Here is a 19,608-nt window from a genome sequence, read left to right as displayed (position 1 = left end):
AACTTGAGGTGTTGAATAGTCATTGAATGTTAATTAGTGTAAGAGTGTGTGTGTGTGTACGTATGTATGTATGTACTGTATGTAAATATAAATTTATAAAGAGCCCACAGTGTATACAACGCTTTAGAAAAGGTGTGTGTGGAGTAGGAGTGTATATCAATGGTGTGAGTAGGTGTGGAAATGTAAGAGGATTACTAAAAGTGTGTGTAGATACTATGTGGTCCCTATTGGTGTATAGGGATGGCATTACATAGAGTATTTGTATGTGTAAGAGACAGCTGTGTGTGCATACATATAGCACAGTGTGTATAGACATGGCCTTTAACACTCATGGGAAGAGAGTTCTCTCGTGTCAGTAGTGACTTATAAAACTTCGAACTCGGTTTAGGCCACTGTTAAGTGTCCCGAACAGTTGCATAAATTTGTATTCATGCAACCATCTCTCTTTTTGTGTTCTAAGATTACCTTTGAGTATGGCCACCTTCAGATCATACATCTTATGGCCAGAGTCATTTTTTTGTTCGGCGAGTAGATTTTTTGGTGATTTGTCGACCACTGTATATATATATATATATATATATATATATATATATATATATATATATATATATATATATATATATCACATTTAAAATTAAAAACTCCAGAAGTGCACAAAATGCAAGGTTTCTCCACATAACACATTAGACAAATATACAAAACCATACTATCGCAACTGTACAGATTGTTTAAAAATAAGGGGTATGTGCCGAGCACGCGCCTTCACAGTCACACTGCATTTGATCTTATCAATCAAATTGTACTTTCATGTTTATGATAATTATGACATGAAACACTTTTGTTTGTTTTAAAGCATCCTCTGATTTCTATAGCAGGTTTTAGCCCACCTCCCAAGCAGGGTAAGATCTGTGCAGCACTTTCCTGTTTGGGATCATTTGTAAATGTTCCCAGCAGTTTGAGCTGTAGACTGTAACAATAGATAATGTTACCTTAGTAATATGAGGATACATTGCAGCTGCTGAGTTACTCTGACTGAAGCAGCCATTATGTTAGCCACACAATCTGAAATTGTACAGATTTATAACGGGAGCACCAAACGATTGTCAGCTTAGGTAAGACTGTAGAATTACGTAGACATTGTCACAAGTTTACGTATAAAAATAATAAGAAAAAAAGTTGGAAAGTGGTATTGCTGCTTTCAAATATGGGTTGTAATATTCAATCCCATTTTCATACACCAAAAAAAGCAAGAACTTCACCTTTAACGGCTGCATTAATTAATTGCTAAAGTATTGATGTCTCATCAGCACGCAATGAACAAGAGGAGCAAGAGGAAAAACGAGAGATCAAGAGAAGGCTGACACGCAAGGTGAGACTTGGTTTACCTAATAAAGAACGGGTTGCTTATTGTTATTTGGGAGGCTTTAGAAAAAGCATTGAGATATATTGTTCTGAGGACATTAGTTACACATCATAAAAACTGCATTTACAATGAGAAGTGGCCAAGTGAAATAACTCTGTATAAATCCTATTATCTGCTCCTTGTATGGCCAACTAATCGGGTCCTCTTTATCTCCCTGTACCTCACTTTAGTAGTGGTACTTCCTTTTTAAATCCAAAGCAGCAGAGAGGTTCCCCTGACCTGTCTGAAAGTACAATAGTTTCGCAGGTTTTGTCAAAATGTAGTTACCATTTTTGACATCCGATTGATACTCGGACACTGGTTCCTACTCAATAGGTTATTCCATTGCTTCAGATTAGTTCAACTCTCTTCAATTGAAGGGGACTAATCTTCTTCTCCAGCACAGCAGCTTCAAAGCATATTGAAAGCGGTCACTGTGAGCAGTCATTTGAAATAGTAATTTCCCCTAAAAACAGAAGATAAACAAGAACACCCCAAAAGCTGTAGAAAAATGCTTCCCCGTGCAATTAATACCTGAAATTCATGTATTTGGTCTTGGTCTAGAAATAATTCTCTTAAAGTATCCAAGGGAGCATCGACCTTTTTGATACTGGTCTTGAAGTGAAAAGTCCAATAGGGTACTGTACAGTATATTGTTTAAAACACATGTTATTAATAATTGCAGTCTAAACACACATTCTAATATGAGAAATTATGTTCACAGTGATGAAAACTCAAGTAGTCGCAATTGCCCCCAAAACAATTCTATGAGAGGACTATTGGTAGGTAACCATGTCATAATCTCTGGGGGAATACACGTGCATCATTTCTGATACTAATAGACTTGTATCTTCAATTGCGTGTCCATTAGAAATACTCGTATTATTCCTTATGCCCATATACAGTAGTGGTAAATTATGGTAATGTATTAACAATACAAAAATAACTAGTGACAAAAATTGAAGACACAAAGTCTAAAAAGTTAAAAACAGGCACAACAGCCCAGAGAAGTCAGTGGAAAGGAAGCCGTTATCTGTTGAATAGGATTACTGTGTGGTATGTCTGTTCAGCTAGAATACCATTTTAGTGCTTCTACCATGTCTATTATGTTCTTACAGCAGATCCAGCACCACTCATTAGCAGTTACTAGACAGCCAATACATCCATATCCTAGCCTATGTAGCACCAGATAGCATTAGTACAGTACTTCATTGCGACTCCGTGGCTTTCTAAAGGATTAAAGTCTGTGCTGTATTTGCATCTTAAAGTAGCAGTTGAAACTCTGTATGTCCACCATTATTGATCTACTCAGAGTAGCAGTTTGTAGAAATAGGAGTACAGTATCCTGTTTCCAAGTGACAGGGCTATTCAGCAGTATCTGTAAAGGATTCTTCAGTTGGAAACAGTAGCTGATTGCTTTCGCTATATAATAGTTATCATAGTAGATACTCTTATTTCTGTTCCTCCAAATAACTGAACCCTATTCTTTGTACAGAGATAGTTGGATACAGAAAAAGATAGAGGTTGAGTCACTATTAAAAGCTCCTCCACTGTTTCTGCATACTACACGTGGTCTGTGAAGGTGCCCATGTACCCGCATTAGTTTGTGTAGTTATGCTTGTGGTGTAGCGGAGTAACCCGCTTGGCTAAGATGGTATGCGGGGGAGAAAGAGGCATAACTAGGGGGTTTTGCGCCTATGTCAAGTTTCTCCAACTGCACACTGACACCCAGTGACATAGAGCACAGCACGCTGACTGCATACGTAAAGTACACACACTGACACCCAGTGACATAGAGCGCAGCACGCTGACTGCATACGTAAAGTACACACACTGACACCCAGTGACATAGAGCGCAGCACGCTGTCTGCATACGTAAAGTACACACACTGACACCCAGTGACATAGAGCGCAGCACGCTGACTGCATACGTAAAGTACACACACTGACACCCAGTGACATAGAGCGCAGCACGCTATCTGCATACGTAAAGTACACACACTGACACCCAGTGACATAGAGCACAGCACGCTGACTGCATACGTAAAGTACACACACTGACACCCAGTGACATAGAGCGCAGCACGCTGACTGCATACATAAAGTACACACACTGACACTGTGACGATAGCTTATGACAGGCTGTAATTTACACACAGTATATATATATATATACCTGGGTTTGAACTGGGACGAGACTTAGATATGATAAAATATAATTTATTCCTTGATAAAGGTGAACACAACAAAATGTACAAATAACAGGCAAAATATGGACACTTACTTAAAGATGGGAATGATGAACCAGTCCTAGCTGGACTGGCAGTTCAAACAGCAATCATCCCAAGACATTGCATAGCATTTCTCTCAGCAGTCAGGTAGCAATTCAGATGATATCAGAAGACAATGAGTAAGGGGTGACTCTGACTTATATATAATTTTAACCCTTCTCTTCCACTCACGGCGCCGAGCCGTCTAGCAAAAGTCCTTTTGAAGCTCTTTGAAGCTGATTTTAGACTTCCAGTGTTTAGGGTGAAATATCACACTTAAACTGGTCAGTTCCTTTGGTCCCTGGGCCAAGCATAAACAATTAGGCAATTTAGTCTTTGATGACCAGGCTATGTAAATTCCAGCAGGATGTTCTTCCTGCTTATTACCATAACAGCATAGAACCAAAATTCCATATATACTGTAAATAACTTCATAACTTCAGTTCAGTAGTACTTACTGGCATGTGCGCCATATTAATACATTCCGTCACACCTGGCGCTCCCAAAGAGACCAAATATTACAGTGTAATATTAAACTTAAGGGAGATATTAATATCCGGCTCTTAGTAGCTGTTAGATATCAAGTGTTTAGACTCATCAGGTGGGGCTTGGTCTCACGAATACACATATGTAACTCTTAGCATGTTCAGCCAAGGACATCTCATAATATTCTTATATTTAATAAGGTCACTCATTCTGATTTTCTCCTTGGGTAGCCCCACCCCTGGCAGGATACCTGGGTTTGTAAGTGTGAGTTTCAACGCTCACAACCCACTCAGTTCCTTGGTCCCGCATAAACAATTAGGTAATTAGCCTTTGATCACCAGCTCATAGGTGTCAAAACATTTGGTTCTGGTATGCATAACATTTGTTCCTTAATGCATTACAAAGGCAGGCAGAAACAATAGCATCCGGCCTGTACATTTTAAAACTGCATCAGAAAGGCACTTTATCAAAAATATATGTTTCCCTTATGACAAAGTTATATTTTTAATAGGTGTGTTCTTGGGGGGTTACCCTGAGGCTGCACACCAACAATCAGGGGTGCTGGCTCACTCCGTTCCTAAATTAGCAGTCTTAATGGAACGGCTCCTGTTATTCAGCACTGCATATAATATTAACCCCTTAAGCCCCAGTGTGTGTGTTGCAGACACTGGTCCAGAACCAATACGTTCTTTTACAGGGGGATAAGTATTTAGACGGCTGAAAAATGGAGCATAAAAATGCGGGGAAAAGGGAACAACGGGCTATAATCACTATTTTAACATTAACCCTTTCCCTCCCGCAGCAACCCTAGTGTATGTGTGAGTGCAAACACCAGGATAACACAATACAGTTACACAGGGGAATATACATTTTCATGTTATAACAAGGGTTAAATCACATTTTTGGACCTCAGCCCAGTAAACCCCTTGTCTCCCTGGTGAGGCTAGAGGGTGGCCAATTGGGGTGTAACCCCTTTAATCCCAGGCCAAATCCTCACGAACGTCACAGACACCCAGTGACATAGAGCGCAGCACGCTGACTGCATACGTAAAGTACACACACTGACACCCAGTGACATAGAGCGCAGCACGCTGACTGCATACGTAAAGTACACACACTGACACCCAGTGACATAGAGCGCAGCACGCTGACTGCATACGTAAAGTACGCACACTGACACCCAGTGACATAGAGCGCAGCGCGCTGACTGCATACGTAAAGTACACACACTGACACCCAGTGACATAGAGCGCATCACGCTGTCTGCATACGTAAAGTACACACACTGACACCCAGTGACATAGAGCGCAGCACGCTGACTGCATACGTAAAGTACACACACTGACACCCAGTGACAGAGCGCATCACGCTGTCTGCATACGTAAAGTACACACACTGACACCCAGTGACATAGAGCGCAGCACACTGACTGCATACGTAAAGTACACACACTGACACCCAGTGACATAGAGCGCAGCACGCTGACTGCATACGTAAAGTACACACACTGACACCCAGTGACATAGAGCGCAGCACGCTGACTGCATACGTAAAGTACACACACTGACACCCAGTGACAGAGCGCAGCACGCTGACTGCATACGTAAAGTACACACACTGACACCCAGTGACATAGAGCGCAGCACGCTGACTGCATACGTAAAGTACACACACTGACACCCAGTGACATAGAGCGCAGCACGCTGACTGCATACGTAAAGTACACACACTGACACCCAGTGACATAGAGCGCAGCACGCTGACTGCATACGTAAAGTACACACACTGACACCCAGTGACATAGAGCGCAGCACGCTATCTGCATACGTAAAGTACACACACTGACACCCAGTGACATAGAGCGCAGCACGCTGACTGCATACGTAAAGTACACACACTGACACCCAGTGACAGAGCGCATCACGCTGTCTGCATACGTAAAGTACACACACTGACACCCAGTGACATAGAGCGCAGCACACTGACTGCATACGTAAAGTACACACACTGACACCCAGTGACATAGAGCGCAGCACGCTGACTGCATACGTAAAGTACACACACTGACACCCAGTGACATAGAGCGCAGCACGCTGACTGCATACGTAAAGTACACACACTGACACCCAGTGACAGAGCGCAGCACGCTGACTGCATACGTAAAGTACACACACTGACACCCAGTGACATAGAGCGCAGCACGCTGACTGCATACGTAAAGTACACACACTGACACCCAGTGACAGAGCGCAGCACGCTGACTGCATACGTAAAGTACACACACTGACACCCAGTGACATAGAGCGCAGCACGCTGACTGCATACGTAAAGTACACACACTGACACCCAGTGACATAGAGCGCAGCACGCTGACTGCATACGTAAAGTACACACACTGACACCCAGTGACATAGAGCGCAGAGCACGCTGACTGCATACGTAAAGTACACACACTGACACCCAGTGACATAGAGCGCAGCACGCTGACTGCATACGTAAAGTACACACACTGACACCCAGTGACATAGAGCGCAGCACACTGACTGCATACGTAAAGTACACACACTGACACCCAGTGACATAGAGCGCAGCACGCTGACTGCATACAGTACGTAAAGTACACACACTGACACTGAGCAACACCGCATACTGACACACACACACTGACCGTGTGTGGGTACATTGTTATAAAAGGCATGAGTATAAAATTCTTCTAGTCTCAGTAAAATATATTTCCCCATCACGGGAAGGAAATGGTTAACTTGCCAGCAATGGGAGCTATTTAGCAGCAGCTGTACCAAAAAAATGCTTTAAAAGCTTTATTGGTAACACCACAGGGGAATGTTGTCAATTTATGTAGTGAGGACAGGGGTGCAGGCAGGTAGATCCATCTGAGCTCCCTAGAGAAATATATCATGTACCTTTACATTTCCACTGACCAAGAAACGTCTGGTTTTTTATTTTCCTTTTTCTCCGGTACTAGTTAGATGCGGTTGGGTGGGTGTGAGTGGCACAGCAGCAAAGCTCTGGTCAGTTTGAAAAGCAATCCACAAAGGAATTGGGTTTATTTCATTTAGTATTTATTTATGATCACTTTTTGAAAGGGTCTGAATTGTGTGATACAAAATATCAATTTATTCTTGTTCAATACCCGGACATTCCCGAAGAATTCATAGTGATCCAAAACCTTATTTGTTTTATCCTTTAAATGACTGGTTTATTTTGTTAATTTAATTAGTTAAGTCACACAGAAGCTTGTACTGCTTGGAATACTGATTGTTCTCTGCTAAAGAAAATCAGACTGAATGGAACAAATGTTTGCATTAATCTGGGGCAAGAGGATTTTTTAGTTAAAATAGAAAGAAAATAGAGTACTTTGTGCATGTACTACAGAAAAGCAGGTAATTCATTGTACTTTAAACATGCCTACAGTACGTGTCGGCTTCTGTTAGGTACAGTACTTATCAGGCAAGAACAGCAATAATGGTACAAAAAGCCTGCATTGTAAATTTAGAGGAATCTACTGTACATTGTAGAACCATTAAAGTTTCCTTTGATAGGATCCCAGAGGTACAATAATTAACTGCTCACTGAGGCATACATTGAGAAAAACTTTGATTATAAAACCATCACCAGGGGATACTAATTTGAGGAAATTGCATTTTGTTGCTGGAAGAAGGATGTGTTCCCATTTTAATGTGTGATCTGTGAAAATAAAGTAATGGCCTGTGTTCCCTCCAGCTCTGACATTGGCATGCAGTAAACCGGAAGTGGTTGAGTTGTGAGGGGTACCACGGCTTTTTTTTATCCACGCAATTGGTTTCAAGTTCTTTTTAAAGAAGTGGGAATTTTATCTTGAGTTGCTCATTCCATTTCTACATTAGCATAAATAATATATACATCTTTAAAGGATGCAGTTCAGAGGTTTTCAGTCATTTACTCTCTTTTACTTTAAATCACAGTACCACAACTTTAGGACGCCCTTCCACTGGTAAATGCTAACATAGGATCTGTGTGGTACAGAAAATTCTGAAAGTGAGACTTGTTCCCTAACTATTTCTGTATTGTGAGTTTGGTGTGTTTCTACAGGAGATCGGCGGGTTCCTCATTAGAACACATACACCATCAGATTCTTGTTTACCTCCTGTGTCACGTGTATGCAACACAGTCGTGTAAACCAGAGAGGTGTTAGCTTGTTCATGTGCAACCATGATTCTCTGGTTTGTATAAGACCAGCAGGATATGTAGTAACATGCAGAATGTGTTGGTTTTGCAATAATTACATCAGCAAACTTTTCATATGACGAAGATTGATCTATAAGCTCATCATGCACTTCAACATACACCTATACATACACATATCAGACCCCCCCCGCCCCCAATATTAGGCAGATAAAAAATAGGTACACTTTATTTGCTACAGTATGCCAATGTGGAACAAAGGAGCTCCTAGGCAAGTGACCCTACAGAAGGAAGCACAATGACACCTGCCATTTACTATATGCAAAGAGCATGTGATCAATACAATACGTGCATCTGTTGATTCATGTGTATGTACACACACGCTGCTCATTAGCAGATCAGTCCCAATTTCCCAGCTGTTTAATTAGCTGAAGCTTCAGAAGCAATTGCTAGAAATAAGTACATAAGCTAAATTTAATAGGTATAAGGGAAGAAAAAAAAAACAGGTACAGTTACCTGCTAAATAAGTACAGATGGGAGGCATGATCTATACAAACATATAGTTACCCATAGACAATTACACGCACATACTGTACTCATAAGGGCATGTATATATATATTTATACTTGTGCATACTGTATATACAGATCTGTACACACACACAAACACACACATTCACTGATTTACACAAGCACACCACGTAAATAGTGTTACTATATATCATACATGCACACTTATTCATGCACACACTTAGTTTTGCAGTATATACCTTCAGGAGGAGTGTCTTGCTGCAGGAAGAGGAGGAAAAGATGTCACAGCTCAGACAGTTGCTGCATGGAGGCTGTTTGAGATACATTTTGTTGGCTAGAGATGGGTAAATTTTTCAGCAATTCCGATTTGAAGCAGAATATGCATTTCCGAATATTTGCACATTTGTTGGAGTTTGAAGAAAGCTGCCACTAGTTTTTGTTTTAAGCTTTAAGAAAAAAGAAACGATTGCGTGTGGGAATGGGGACGCGGGCATTGCCGCTCCGGGGTCATGTGACCACTTGTGCAGTGATTACATATCCCAGACCCGCCACCTGATGTCATGAAAAGTCCTTCTGATAGTGAAGAGCTTCCAGAGAGCTCCAGACTTGGTCAGCCCCTGTCACGCTACCAATGGGCATTTCCAGAATGGTACAGGGCCAAATGGTTAAATGGTTTGTGCAGAGTATCACATAGATAACTATTTGTACCCAATCTGCAGTAGTGCTGCTTAGCATTGTCGTCTTCTTATTACTGTAAAATGGTTATTCATTAAACTGTAATTGTACCGATCGGAGCACATAAACTACCATTAAAGTCAATAGGAATTTCTGTGTGATCGTGTCCCGACTGGCACCATTCATTCAGTGACCCCCTAAGACTCATTGTCACATTGAAGGTATCTTTTGTTTGCATCCACTTTAGCTTAGTCAAAGACCCACAGTGGAAGAGCTGCGTGAGAAGAAGATCCTCATACATTTCAGCGATTATGTGGAGCTGGCCGATGCGCAGGACTACGACAGGAGAGCAGACAAACCGTGGACTCGACTCACAGCTGCTGATAAAGTTTGTGATTCTTTTATCTTTATTCAACCTTGTCATAAAGGACGTCTACTAATAAAACATTGCCATAGAGATCAGAAGAAAATCTGTGGCAAAGCCGCTAGCGTTCTCCTAGGCACGGAGCCCACAGGTTGACGGTTGTGGTAGTATATCAAGCGGTTTCAAAGGAAGGACTGTTTCCCAACATGCTACATTTTCTCATTCCCCCAGGGTATTTACTGTACGGGAATGGCCTGTGCTCACCGCTGGCAGCAGTTTACTGAACACATTTGTTTCCATTGACCAGTGTTTGGCCCGTGGTAGTCAAGGTTTTCTCTCCCATAGTTAAATGTTGCGCATTTAGCGGAGCACTTTCTGCCGTCCCGTGGATCAATCCTGTATACTGCAAACTTGCAGGAAACATTTATTTGCAATATAAATTAATTTGAACATGTGTGCGTACGGTTTTATACATGTAATATTGGCTTTTGTTGCCATATAAGATTCTTAAAACCATGGTTTTAAGTTGGCAGATGTATCGCTACCTTAGAGTGATTAATGATGTGGTATCAAACATCTGGGGCTGTGTTTTGACATAAAACGAGTCATCTTTGGAAGAATAAAAGTCATTTGGGAATAAAAAGCAGCAATAATGCCATTGTAAATCATTCAGAAAACGGGTAGAAAAACATCGGCATTATCCATTTTTGCAATTTCTTTCATTTGAAACAACTTCATGCTGTAGCACTTTGAAAGCTTTCTTTACTTATGTGGGCAAGCTGGCTTGGATCCTGGAAAGTTAGGGACGTCTGTGGCTTTCTCTGCCATGAGTAGAGATGTCGTCTCTGTTTGGGTCACAAAAGCTCATTTGAAGGTTGCGTAACTATGAAAGATTTGTTTTCAATGCTGGTTGTTGATTTTTTTTTTTCCCCGCAAGGCAAACAATTTGTCATTCTTCATGCAAATAGCAGGAAATTTGCCCATTTTCATCAAGTTCTGAAAAACAATCGTCTAAATATTGGGGTTAAAGTTGCACTTCTTGTTTGCCACGGTCATTTTTGTGCAAAAAATTCTCCTCAAACATGAATGTTCGCAAATGTTTTGCCCATCTTCAGTCCCAATCACATGCTAGAACCACCCAGTTTGTTTAATGAATGCATACAGTAAGACAGGGGCGGCCAACTCTAGTCCTCAAGGGCCACCAACAGGTCCGGTTTTAAGGATATCCCTGCTCAATCTTTGACCCGCCTATGCTGAAGCTTTTCTCCGTCTATGAAGACACCTGCTTGCTGTTCATGAGGAAATGGATTTTAAGAGAACACCACACTTTTTATGGTTACAAAACCTTTTTCTCTTTATTACACCATCTGTACACTATAATACAATTGTAATATCACTTTGCTCTCCCCTTATTTTCACATTTACATATCCTTAATCTGACCTGTGGGTGGCCCTTGAGGACTAGCTGACCACCACTATCGTTAGAGACTGACCTCATGGTGGAGAGTTTGATAAATCAGTGGCGTGGCCAGAGAAACTGAAGTGTCAAAATAAAGCAAACCGGGAAGAGGAAAGGCAGAGATTCAGAACAAGACCTGCCGAGTAACTATTCTTTCACTTATGCTGCTTTAATGTCTAAAGAGCCAGACTTACAGTTTATTCTATTCTCTAATTACAGGCAGCCATCCGAAAAGAGCTTAATGAATTTAAAAGTACAGAAATGGAGGTCCACGAATTAAGTAGGCATTTAACAAGGTTGGTACTCTTTTATTTAACGAAAACGAGGGTATTATTAAGGTGTCTCAGCTGGAGCAAAAAGCAGCACTAGAAGGATGGCCATAGTGGTATTTGTATTTGTTCTTCACTAGAATTATCAAAAGAAGAATTCCTATTTAATATGATATCTGGGTAGTTTTACCCCCCCCCCCCCCGCGCCACCACCAGTTGTGCTGTAGTAAATTATGTGTTTTAAGACTATATTTTTTTTTGTTTCCATGTATTGTGTATAATGTATAGTTCATTTGAAAACAGATAATAGTAAGATTACCATTTGATGGTTTGATACTTAAAGAAGCCTTGTGTATTTGAGTACAATGATGTGTGAGCACTCGCCCAAGTAAATCTTTTCTTCTATTGTTTATTTTTCATGTTCAACAACTCAAATATATGCATGGAAATGTACCTTAACCCGTATAAAGAAGTCCTCAGTTTTACGTTCACCAGTAGCGCACATAGAACTGAGGAACAAATACTGCCGAGATTCCAATCTCTCAGTATGTACAGTAGGATAGATCAGGCGTTCCCAACCATTTTTACTTTGTGCATCCCCTGCTAGAAAATATTTGTTCCGCGAACCCCTAATTAATCGTATTTTTTACTCAGACTATTGCTGGCAAAACAGCCACAACTCCCGTCCCAGGTAGTATAGTGTCCTGATCTTGTGGGGGGAACACACGTTTAATAAGGCGGACAGTAAAGCTATCGATCACTGCGGGAGCTTTCAGAGTTACGCCCCAAAATGCATTGCTGCTGTGGATGCCAAGCATTGTGAGGAGCAACATTGGAAGCTCCTTCTGTAATTGACAGTTAAGCTACGCCGCCCACGATGAGGTGCAGTTTGGGATGTTACGAAGTACACAATCCCTGCACGGGGTCAGGAACAAACTGCACTGCTTCGGATCTGCCATTACAGATTTTGTTTTTGATCAACCCCTGGCAGACACCTCACGAACCCCTACGGGCTCCTGTACTCCCTGTTAGAAACGCTGGTATAGAGCTGTTTAAGATAAACCAGAAAATATGAACTATAATGACAACCAATTGGTTTCATTATTATACTCTCCCGTCTTGATTACTGTAACCTCCTGCTGTCCGGCCTTCCTGCCTCTCACCTGTCTCCCCTACAATCTATCCTAAATGCTGCTGCCAGAATCACTCTATTCTTTCCGAAATCTGTCTCAGCATCTCCCGCTGAAATCCCTCTCCTGGCTTCCTATCAAAGCCCGTATCTCACACTCAATTCTCCTGCTCACTTTTAAAGCTTTACACTCGTCTGCTCCTCCTTACATCTCAGCCCTAATTTCTCGCTTTGCACCATCCCGACTCTTGCGTTCTTCTCAAGGATGTCTTCTCTCAACCCCCTTTGTATCTAAAGCCCTCTCCCGCCTTAAACCTTTCTCACTGACTGCCCCACACCTCTGGAATGCCCTTCCCCTCAATACCCGACTAGCACCCTCTCTATCCATTTTTATGACCCACCTTAAGACACACTTGCTTAAAGAAGCATATGAGTAGCACCGTGGCTAATACTATACGCATGATACATCAAGCTTGGCCCCTTGCAGACGCACTTACCAGAATGCCCTCCCACTGTCTCTGTACGTTCTTCTTACCTACCAATTAGATTGTAAGCTCCTTGGAGCAGGGACTCCTCTTCCTAAATGTTACTTTTATGTCTGAAGCACTTCTACCCATGACCTGTTATTTATATTATTTGTTATTTATATGATTATCACGTGTATTACTACTGTGAAGCGCCATGTACATTAATGGCGAAACATAAATAAAGACATACAATACAATACTAATTATTAACTAATTTCATGTGTACATCTTTATGTATATGTGGTCAAGTAACAGGCATTGTGTTTTTAAGAAACTAGATATCTAAATGAGAGATGTGTTTGTTTTGTAACGGTGTTATTTATTTATCCTTTATCTCCTGCAGGTTTCACAGGCCCTAGCATTAAAGTTCTACTTGAATACTTTACTGTCTTCAAAAAGGGAACCACAAGTGCTGGGATACTTAATTTCTCCTTTACTTAAATGTAATTCTTCAGAACTACCTTCTTTTTTCAAGAGAAGAAAACGGCATTTGCATAATCTCCATGGATGACCTCCATCTTCACTAGACCTTCAAAACGTGGAGACTTGTCTAATGTGGATTGTCATCAGCCGGCCTGTGGATCTGTCTTGTCTCTTCAAACTCAGCGGATGTCGTTCTCCCTCAAGTCTTTGGACATAAACATCTTCTGTCTCGCTGTTGTCAGTGATTTACAAGAAAAGAAAACGCAAAGGGTTCCGGACCTGGTGAAAATGAAGACCTGTGCAGCAAATGTCAGCCCTTCTTGATGCACTGAAGCCAAATCTAGTTAGGCTTTGTAAGAAGGCAAAGAAGAAAATTGCACTACTGTGCCTCTGTAAAGCATTCCTGGCTTAACGTATCTCCAATGCCAGAGACAGAATGTTGATTTTCTCAGCATCGTGCTGTGTCAAATAGGATGTGATCATCCAGAAAAAAATAAGAGCTTAATTATAACAGGGTTGGAGGTGCCAGCAATATGTAACCTTGAATTGGGTTGCTAGCATCATCACCATTTCATTTACCAATTAGAAGAAGAATCTGGAACGGTTAATAAAAGCTTGCAGAAAAGTCAGCCCCCTTATTTAAACAAAGGTCTTGAAACTGTGAATCTGAAGTGTCAAAAATCTTGTGGCCCTAATGTCATCAAATTTCATTGTTTAGTCTGATGCATATATGGGTATTTTTAACTTTGTATTGTGTATTTCATGGTCCGATCACTCGGTGGGATGGTCTTAATTTACATGAGTCATTCTTTTTTCTTAACGTGGCTTTCTTAGCAGGGACAGGCTTTCAGTCCTGTTTATTCTGTCCATCCTAAAATAATTTTCCTGATGACAAATATTGATTTTGTTCTTCTCTATGGAAATCCAGTGCCACCATATTGTACCTATTCTGTAAGGATTAGAAAAGGTGCAACGAGTGATATTTTTCCAAGCATTTACTTCCAGTTCAGTTCAAATTGTTCTACAGAAAATCTGTTGGGGTAAAGAAATGAAAGCAACAGTGGCTTACAGTATACACATTGAAATTGAGTCTACTTGTTAGTGTATGTAATACGAGTAAACATGTTTTTCAGAAGAAACCTTCTTGTTATGCATATACATAGTTCTCATGAACTACTGAGTAACTGAATGACCGAATGCCATTGTATAAAGAATGTCACCTGCAAATGAAGATCCACTAGAGGTAATTAGGGTCTCTGTATTGAGTGCTGGAGATCTAGATCCAGGTCAGAAGTTGAGGTTGATCGAGTCAAGTTCTTTTTAGGAAAAACGCTACAGGTCTCAAATCCATTCATAAAAGAAAAGAAAAAAACTGAAATTAATCTTCACATCCTCCTCACCTGGGTCTACTGTAGATATCCAACTTGTACACAAGTGGAAAATCACTACTTTTAACAATTAACAATTTTATATTGTTTAACCAATTCATTGTGATATCTTTTTTTTATATATATATATAATTTCTGTTGTGTTTGCTTATGTAAGTAAAATACAAATTTCTAAAAAGGATGACCATCTGTCTCCAGAACCTCAGGGACAGGCTCCATTCACCCCAGTTTGTCCACACACATGGAACTGCAGAGTTCTGTAGGTAATGAATGCAGCTGTGTTCACCCCATAGCTACACGAGTGAAAATTAATTGGTTGGTGCCTTGGTTGCTGATGCACATCGAACGTTAATTTCATCCCACAAAAAATGGCAATTCGGTAATAGTAAAGGCACCAAACATGGCCAGGTTAGGAGTAGCCATTATACTTTTTTTTTAAATTTACACTTCATAAGATATGATGCAATTAAATGTTAGTAAGGGTTTGCAATATCACGATTCTGCAGGTATAGTGATGTTTAGCCTTTCTTGTGATGCAGTTTCTGCTTCAGAAAATGTCATTGGGACGGGAGAAATAAAACCTAGACAAGACGAGCCTGTCCTTGGTTATCTGGGCCATCTGGTCACAATACTGTAAATGTGTCTAAGCACTGCATACATCTTCTGGTTTAATGAAATACCAAGTGACTAACAAGTGCAACTGTGCTACAATCGGGCAGTGTTTTCAATGAAAACCAAGCTACACCCTTTTTAAAATATACGCTCAAGGTGTTAAATATGATGTACTTCTTCGCTAGTGTCCATATGCAAAATGAAATCCAAAATGAAATGATTTAGATCCCCTTTTTTCCTCATGGTATTCCAAAAATGATAGGTGTGTAGGTAGCAATAAAGCATTGAATAGAGAAGAAAAAAGAAAAAATGTCTGCCGCGATCAGGGGACCCGGCGGCACCCCCACAGTAGCATGATTTCTCTGGAGCAGTAGATCTTACAGGTATTTTCATTTGTCATCCATGTCTGGCTGTCCCTCTTTCTATCTCTTATGTACTATCTCTCTCTCTCTCACACACACACATTATTTAAATCATACACTCCTTTCTCTCTATTTCATCAACTTTCTCTTTTATGCTCTCCTTTTTCCTTTCTTTCTCATGCATTCACATTCCCAGGATCCCATTAATTCCCTACACAATGCGGAATGGTTTAATTCATTGAAAAGGCATTGTGGAATGAGTAAAGGGTATATATAGGCACTCATAAATTTTTCTGACACATAAGGCTGTTGAAAAAGTAGCTGTTCATTTTGTACTTTGCCCAACACTAGTGTGCAGGAGTAGTGTGGTGGATACTTAATTTAGTAATAAATGTTCATTAAATTATTATTTGCAGAAAATAAATTCACAATCTTTCACTAAGTTGCTTCTTCTAAAACGTCTGCAAATTATTTGCATATAAAATACTGCAAAGCATTTTTCATCAAAATATACCGCATTTGATCCAAAATGCCCCAGGATAGGACTATACTGTAGGAGAAAGACTTTTCTGTTGTCATTTATCAAAAGGATTAGCAATTCATTTTGTACACATACAGTCTATCTGAGTGGAATATTTGAGATCATTACCTAATAAACAGAAGTCTTGTATCTGTTCTTGCAATTAACCTCCATCTACCTGATCATAAACCATTTAATTATCATGATCCTTGCCTATCAAAAAGACCACCTCTGGATTAATGGATTATTGATCCTCATTACACTAATTTTAAGGACAAGTGTGTCTGTCTGTCTTCGTGTGTCTGTCGGTCTTCGTGTGTCTGTCGGTCTCCGTGTGTCTGTCGGTCTCCGTGTGTCTGTCGGTCTCCGTGTGTCTGTCGGTCTCCGTGTGTCTGTCTCCGTATGTATCTAGCAATAAAGCATTGAATAGTAAAGGGAAAAAAATGCAGCGTAGCTTTTAAAAAACAGGCACCACACTCACACCGCGTTATAAGCTGATCCGCGTCGTAGCAGATCACGCTATAATGATGTTGAACTGTATATATATATATATATATATATATATATATATATATACACACACACACACACACACACACACATATATATACACACATACATATGTGTGTGTATATATATATATATATATATATATATATATATATATATATATACACACACACACACAATATATATATACACACACAAGTCCTAAGCAGGTCTTAAAATTAGGTAAATACAACCTCAGATGAACAACAACACATGACATATTACACTGTGTCATGATTTATTTAACAAAAATAAAGCCAAAATGGAGAAACCATGTGTGAAAAACGAAGTATATCTTATGATTCAATAGCTTGTAGAACCACCTTTAGCAGCAATAACTTGAAGTATGGCTTTATCAGTCTCTCACATCGTTGTGGAGGAATTTTGGCCCACTCTTCTTTACAACGTTGCTACAGTTCATTGAGGTTTGTGGGCATTTGTTTATGCACATCTCTTTTAAGGTCCAGCCACAGCATTTCAATCGGGTTGAGGTCTGGACTTTGACTGGGCCATTGCAACACCTTGATTCTTTTCTTTTTCAACCATTCTGTTGTAGATTTGCTGGTGTTCTTGGGATCATTGTCCTGTTGCATGACCCAATTTCGGCCAAGCTTTAGCTGTTGGATGGATGGCCTCACATTTGACTCTAGAATACTTTGGTATACAGAGGAGTTCATGGTCGACTCAATGACTGCAAGGTTCCCAGGTCCTGTGGCTGCAAAACAAGCCCAAATCATCACTCCACCACTGTGCTTGACAGTTGGTATGAGGTGTTTGTGCTGATATGCTGTGTTTGGTTTTTGCCAAACAAGGCGCTGTGCATTATGGCCAAACATCTCCACTTTGGTCTCGTCTGTCCAAAGGATATTGTTCCAGAAGTCTTGTGGTTTGTTCAGATGCAACTTTGCAAACCTAAGCCTTGCTGCCATGTTCTTTCTCCTGGCAACCCTTCCAAACAAACCATACTTGTTCAGCCTTTTTCTAATCGTACTGTCATGGACTTTAACATTTAACATGCTAACTGAGGCCTGTAGAGTCTGAGATGTAACTCTTGGGTTTTTTGCAATTTCTCTGAGCATTGCACGGTCTGTCCTTGAGGTGAATTTGCTGGCACGTCCACTCCTGGGAAGATTGGCAATTGTCTTGAATGTTTTCCAATTTTTGAATAATCTTTTTCACTGTAGAATGATGGACTTTAAATTGTTTGGGAATGGCCTTATAACCCTTCCCAGATTGATGGGCAGCAACAATTGCTTCTCTAAGAACATTGCTGATGTCTTTCCTCCTTGGAATTGTGTTAACACACACCTGAATGCTCCAGACCAGCAAACTGCTAAAACTTTGGCTTTTATAGAGGTGGTCACACTTGCTGATGATCAATTAATCAAGGGCATTTGATTAGTAGCACCTGTCTGCCACTTAGCATCTTAATTCCTATGGAAGCAGTAAGGGTGTATTTAGTTTTTCACACATAGCTTTTCCATTTTGGCTTTATTTTTGTTAAATAAATTATGACACAGTGTAATATGTCATGTGTTGTTGTTCATCTGAGGTTGTATTTACCTAATTTTAAGACCTGCTAAGGATTGTTATTATGTCCTGATATGTAAAACCATTGAATTCAAAGAGGGTGTACTTTTTTTTCACACAAATGTACATACACACAGTGCTACCAGTGTCTTAGGTCTCACACAAAGACCAAACTAACACATAAGCAATAGACAGTTAGACATAGGATGCAACAGTGTAGACAAACAGTGGGGGGTAGTCACTGTGAATACAAACTATCAAAAAAAGTTCCTGAAAGACTAGTGGGGATTTACACTCACATCCTATCAGGAACTTTTTTGATAGTTTGTATTCTCAGTGACTACCACCCACTGTTTGTCTACACTGTTGCACCCTATGTATAACTGTCTATTGCTTATGTGTTAGTTTGTTCTTTGTGTGAGACCTAAGACACTGGCAGCACTTTTGGACATCATTTGTATTGTTTTATATTGATATTTTTGCGCACCTATACTCATTCATGTGTGTGTGTGTGTGTGTGTGTGTGTGTGTGTGTGTGTGTGTGTATATATATATATATATATATATATATATATACACAGGCATACCCCGCATTAACGTACGCAATGGGACCGGAGCATGTATGTAAAGCGAAAATGTACTTAAAGTGAATCACTACCTTTTCCCCACGTATCGATGCATGTACTGTACTGCAATCGTCATATACGTGCATAACTGATGTAAATAATACATTTGTAACAGGCTCTATAGTCTCCCCGCTTGCGCATAGCTTCAGTACAGGTAGGGAGTCGGTATTGCTGTTCAGGACGTGCTGATAGGCGCATGCGTGAGCTGCCGTTTGTCTATTGAGCGAGATGTACTTACTCGCGAGTGTACTTAAAGTGAGTGTCCTTAAACCGGGGTATGCCTGTATATATATATATAGATATAT

At 40.4% G+C, this 19,608-nt stretch overlaps 1 protein-coding gene across 9 annotated transcripts in view; it reads left to right on the top strand.

Moving 5' to 3' along the window:
• The window catches only part of PHACTR1 (phosphatase and actin regulator 1), a 442,415-nt gene extending 427,560 nt beyond the window's left edge, over window positions 1-14,855 (top strand). For 8 of the 9 annotated variants that reach the window (XM_075585688.1, XM_075585691.1, XM_075585693.1 and 5 more), the window contains 4 exons: window positions 1,308-1,369; window positions 9,793-9,933; window positions 11,588-11,664; window positions 13,637-14,855. In XM_075585688.1, coding sequence (XP_075441803.1) covers window positions 1,308-1,369; window positions 9,793-9,933; window positions 11,588-11,664; window positions 13,637-13,652 — 296 coding nt within the window. In that variant the 3' untranslated portion in view covers window positions 13,653-14,855. Of the gene's footprint in view, window positions 1-1,307; window positions 1,370-2,126; window positions 2,185-9,792; window positions 9,934-11,587; window positions 11,665-13,636 lie in introns of those variants that run through there. The other variant, XR_012799116.1, reaches the window with a different exon arrangement.
• Window positions 14,856-19,608: the final 4,753 nt, after the last annotated feature.

The sequence above is a fragment of the Ascaphus truei genome, chromosome 2 (genome assembly GCF_040206685.1).
Source record: "Ascaphus truei isolate aAscTru1 chromosome 2, aAscTru1.hap1, whole genome shotgun sequence".
Classification (NCBI taxonomy): domain Eukaryota; kingdom Metazoa; phylum Chordata; class Amphibia; order Anura; family Ascaphidae; genus Ascaphus; species Ascaphus truei.
This window is presented reverse-complemented; position numbering and strand designations above follow the sequence as displayed.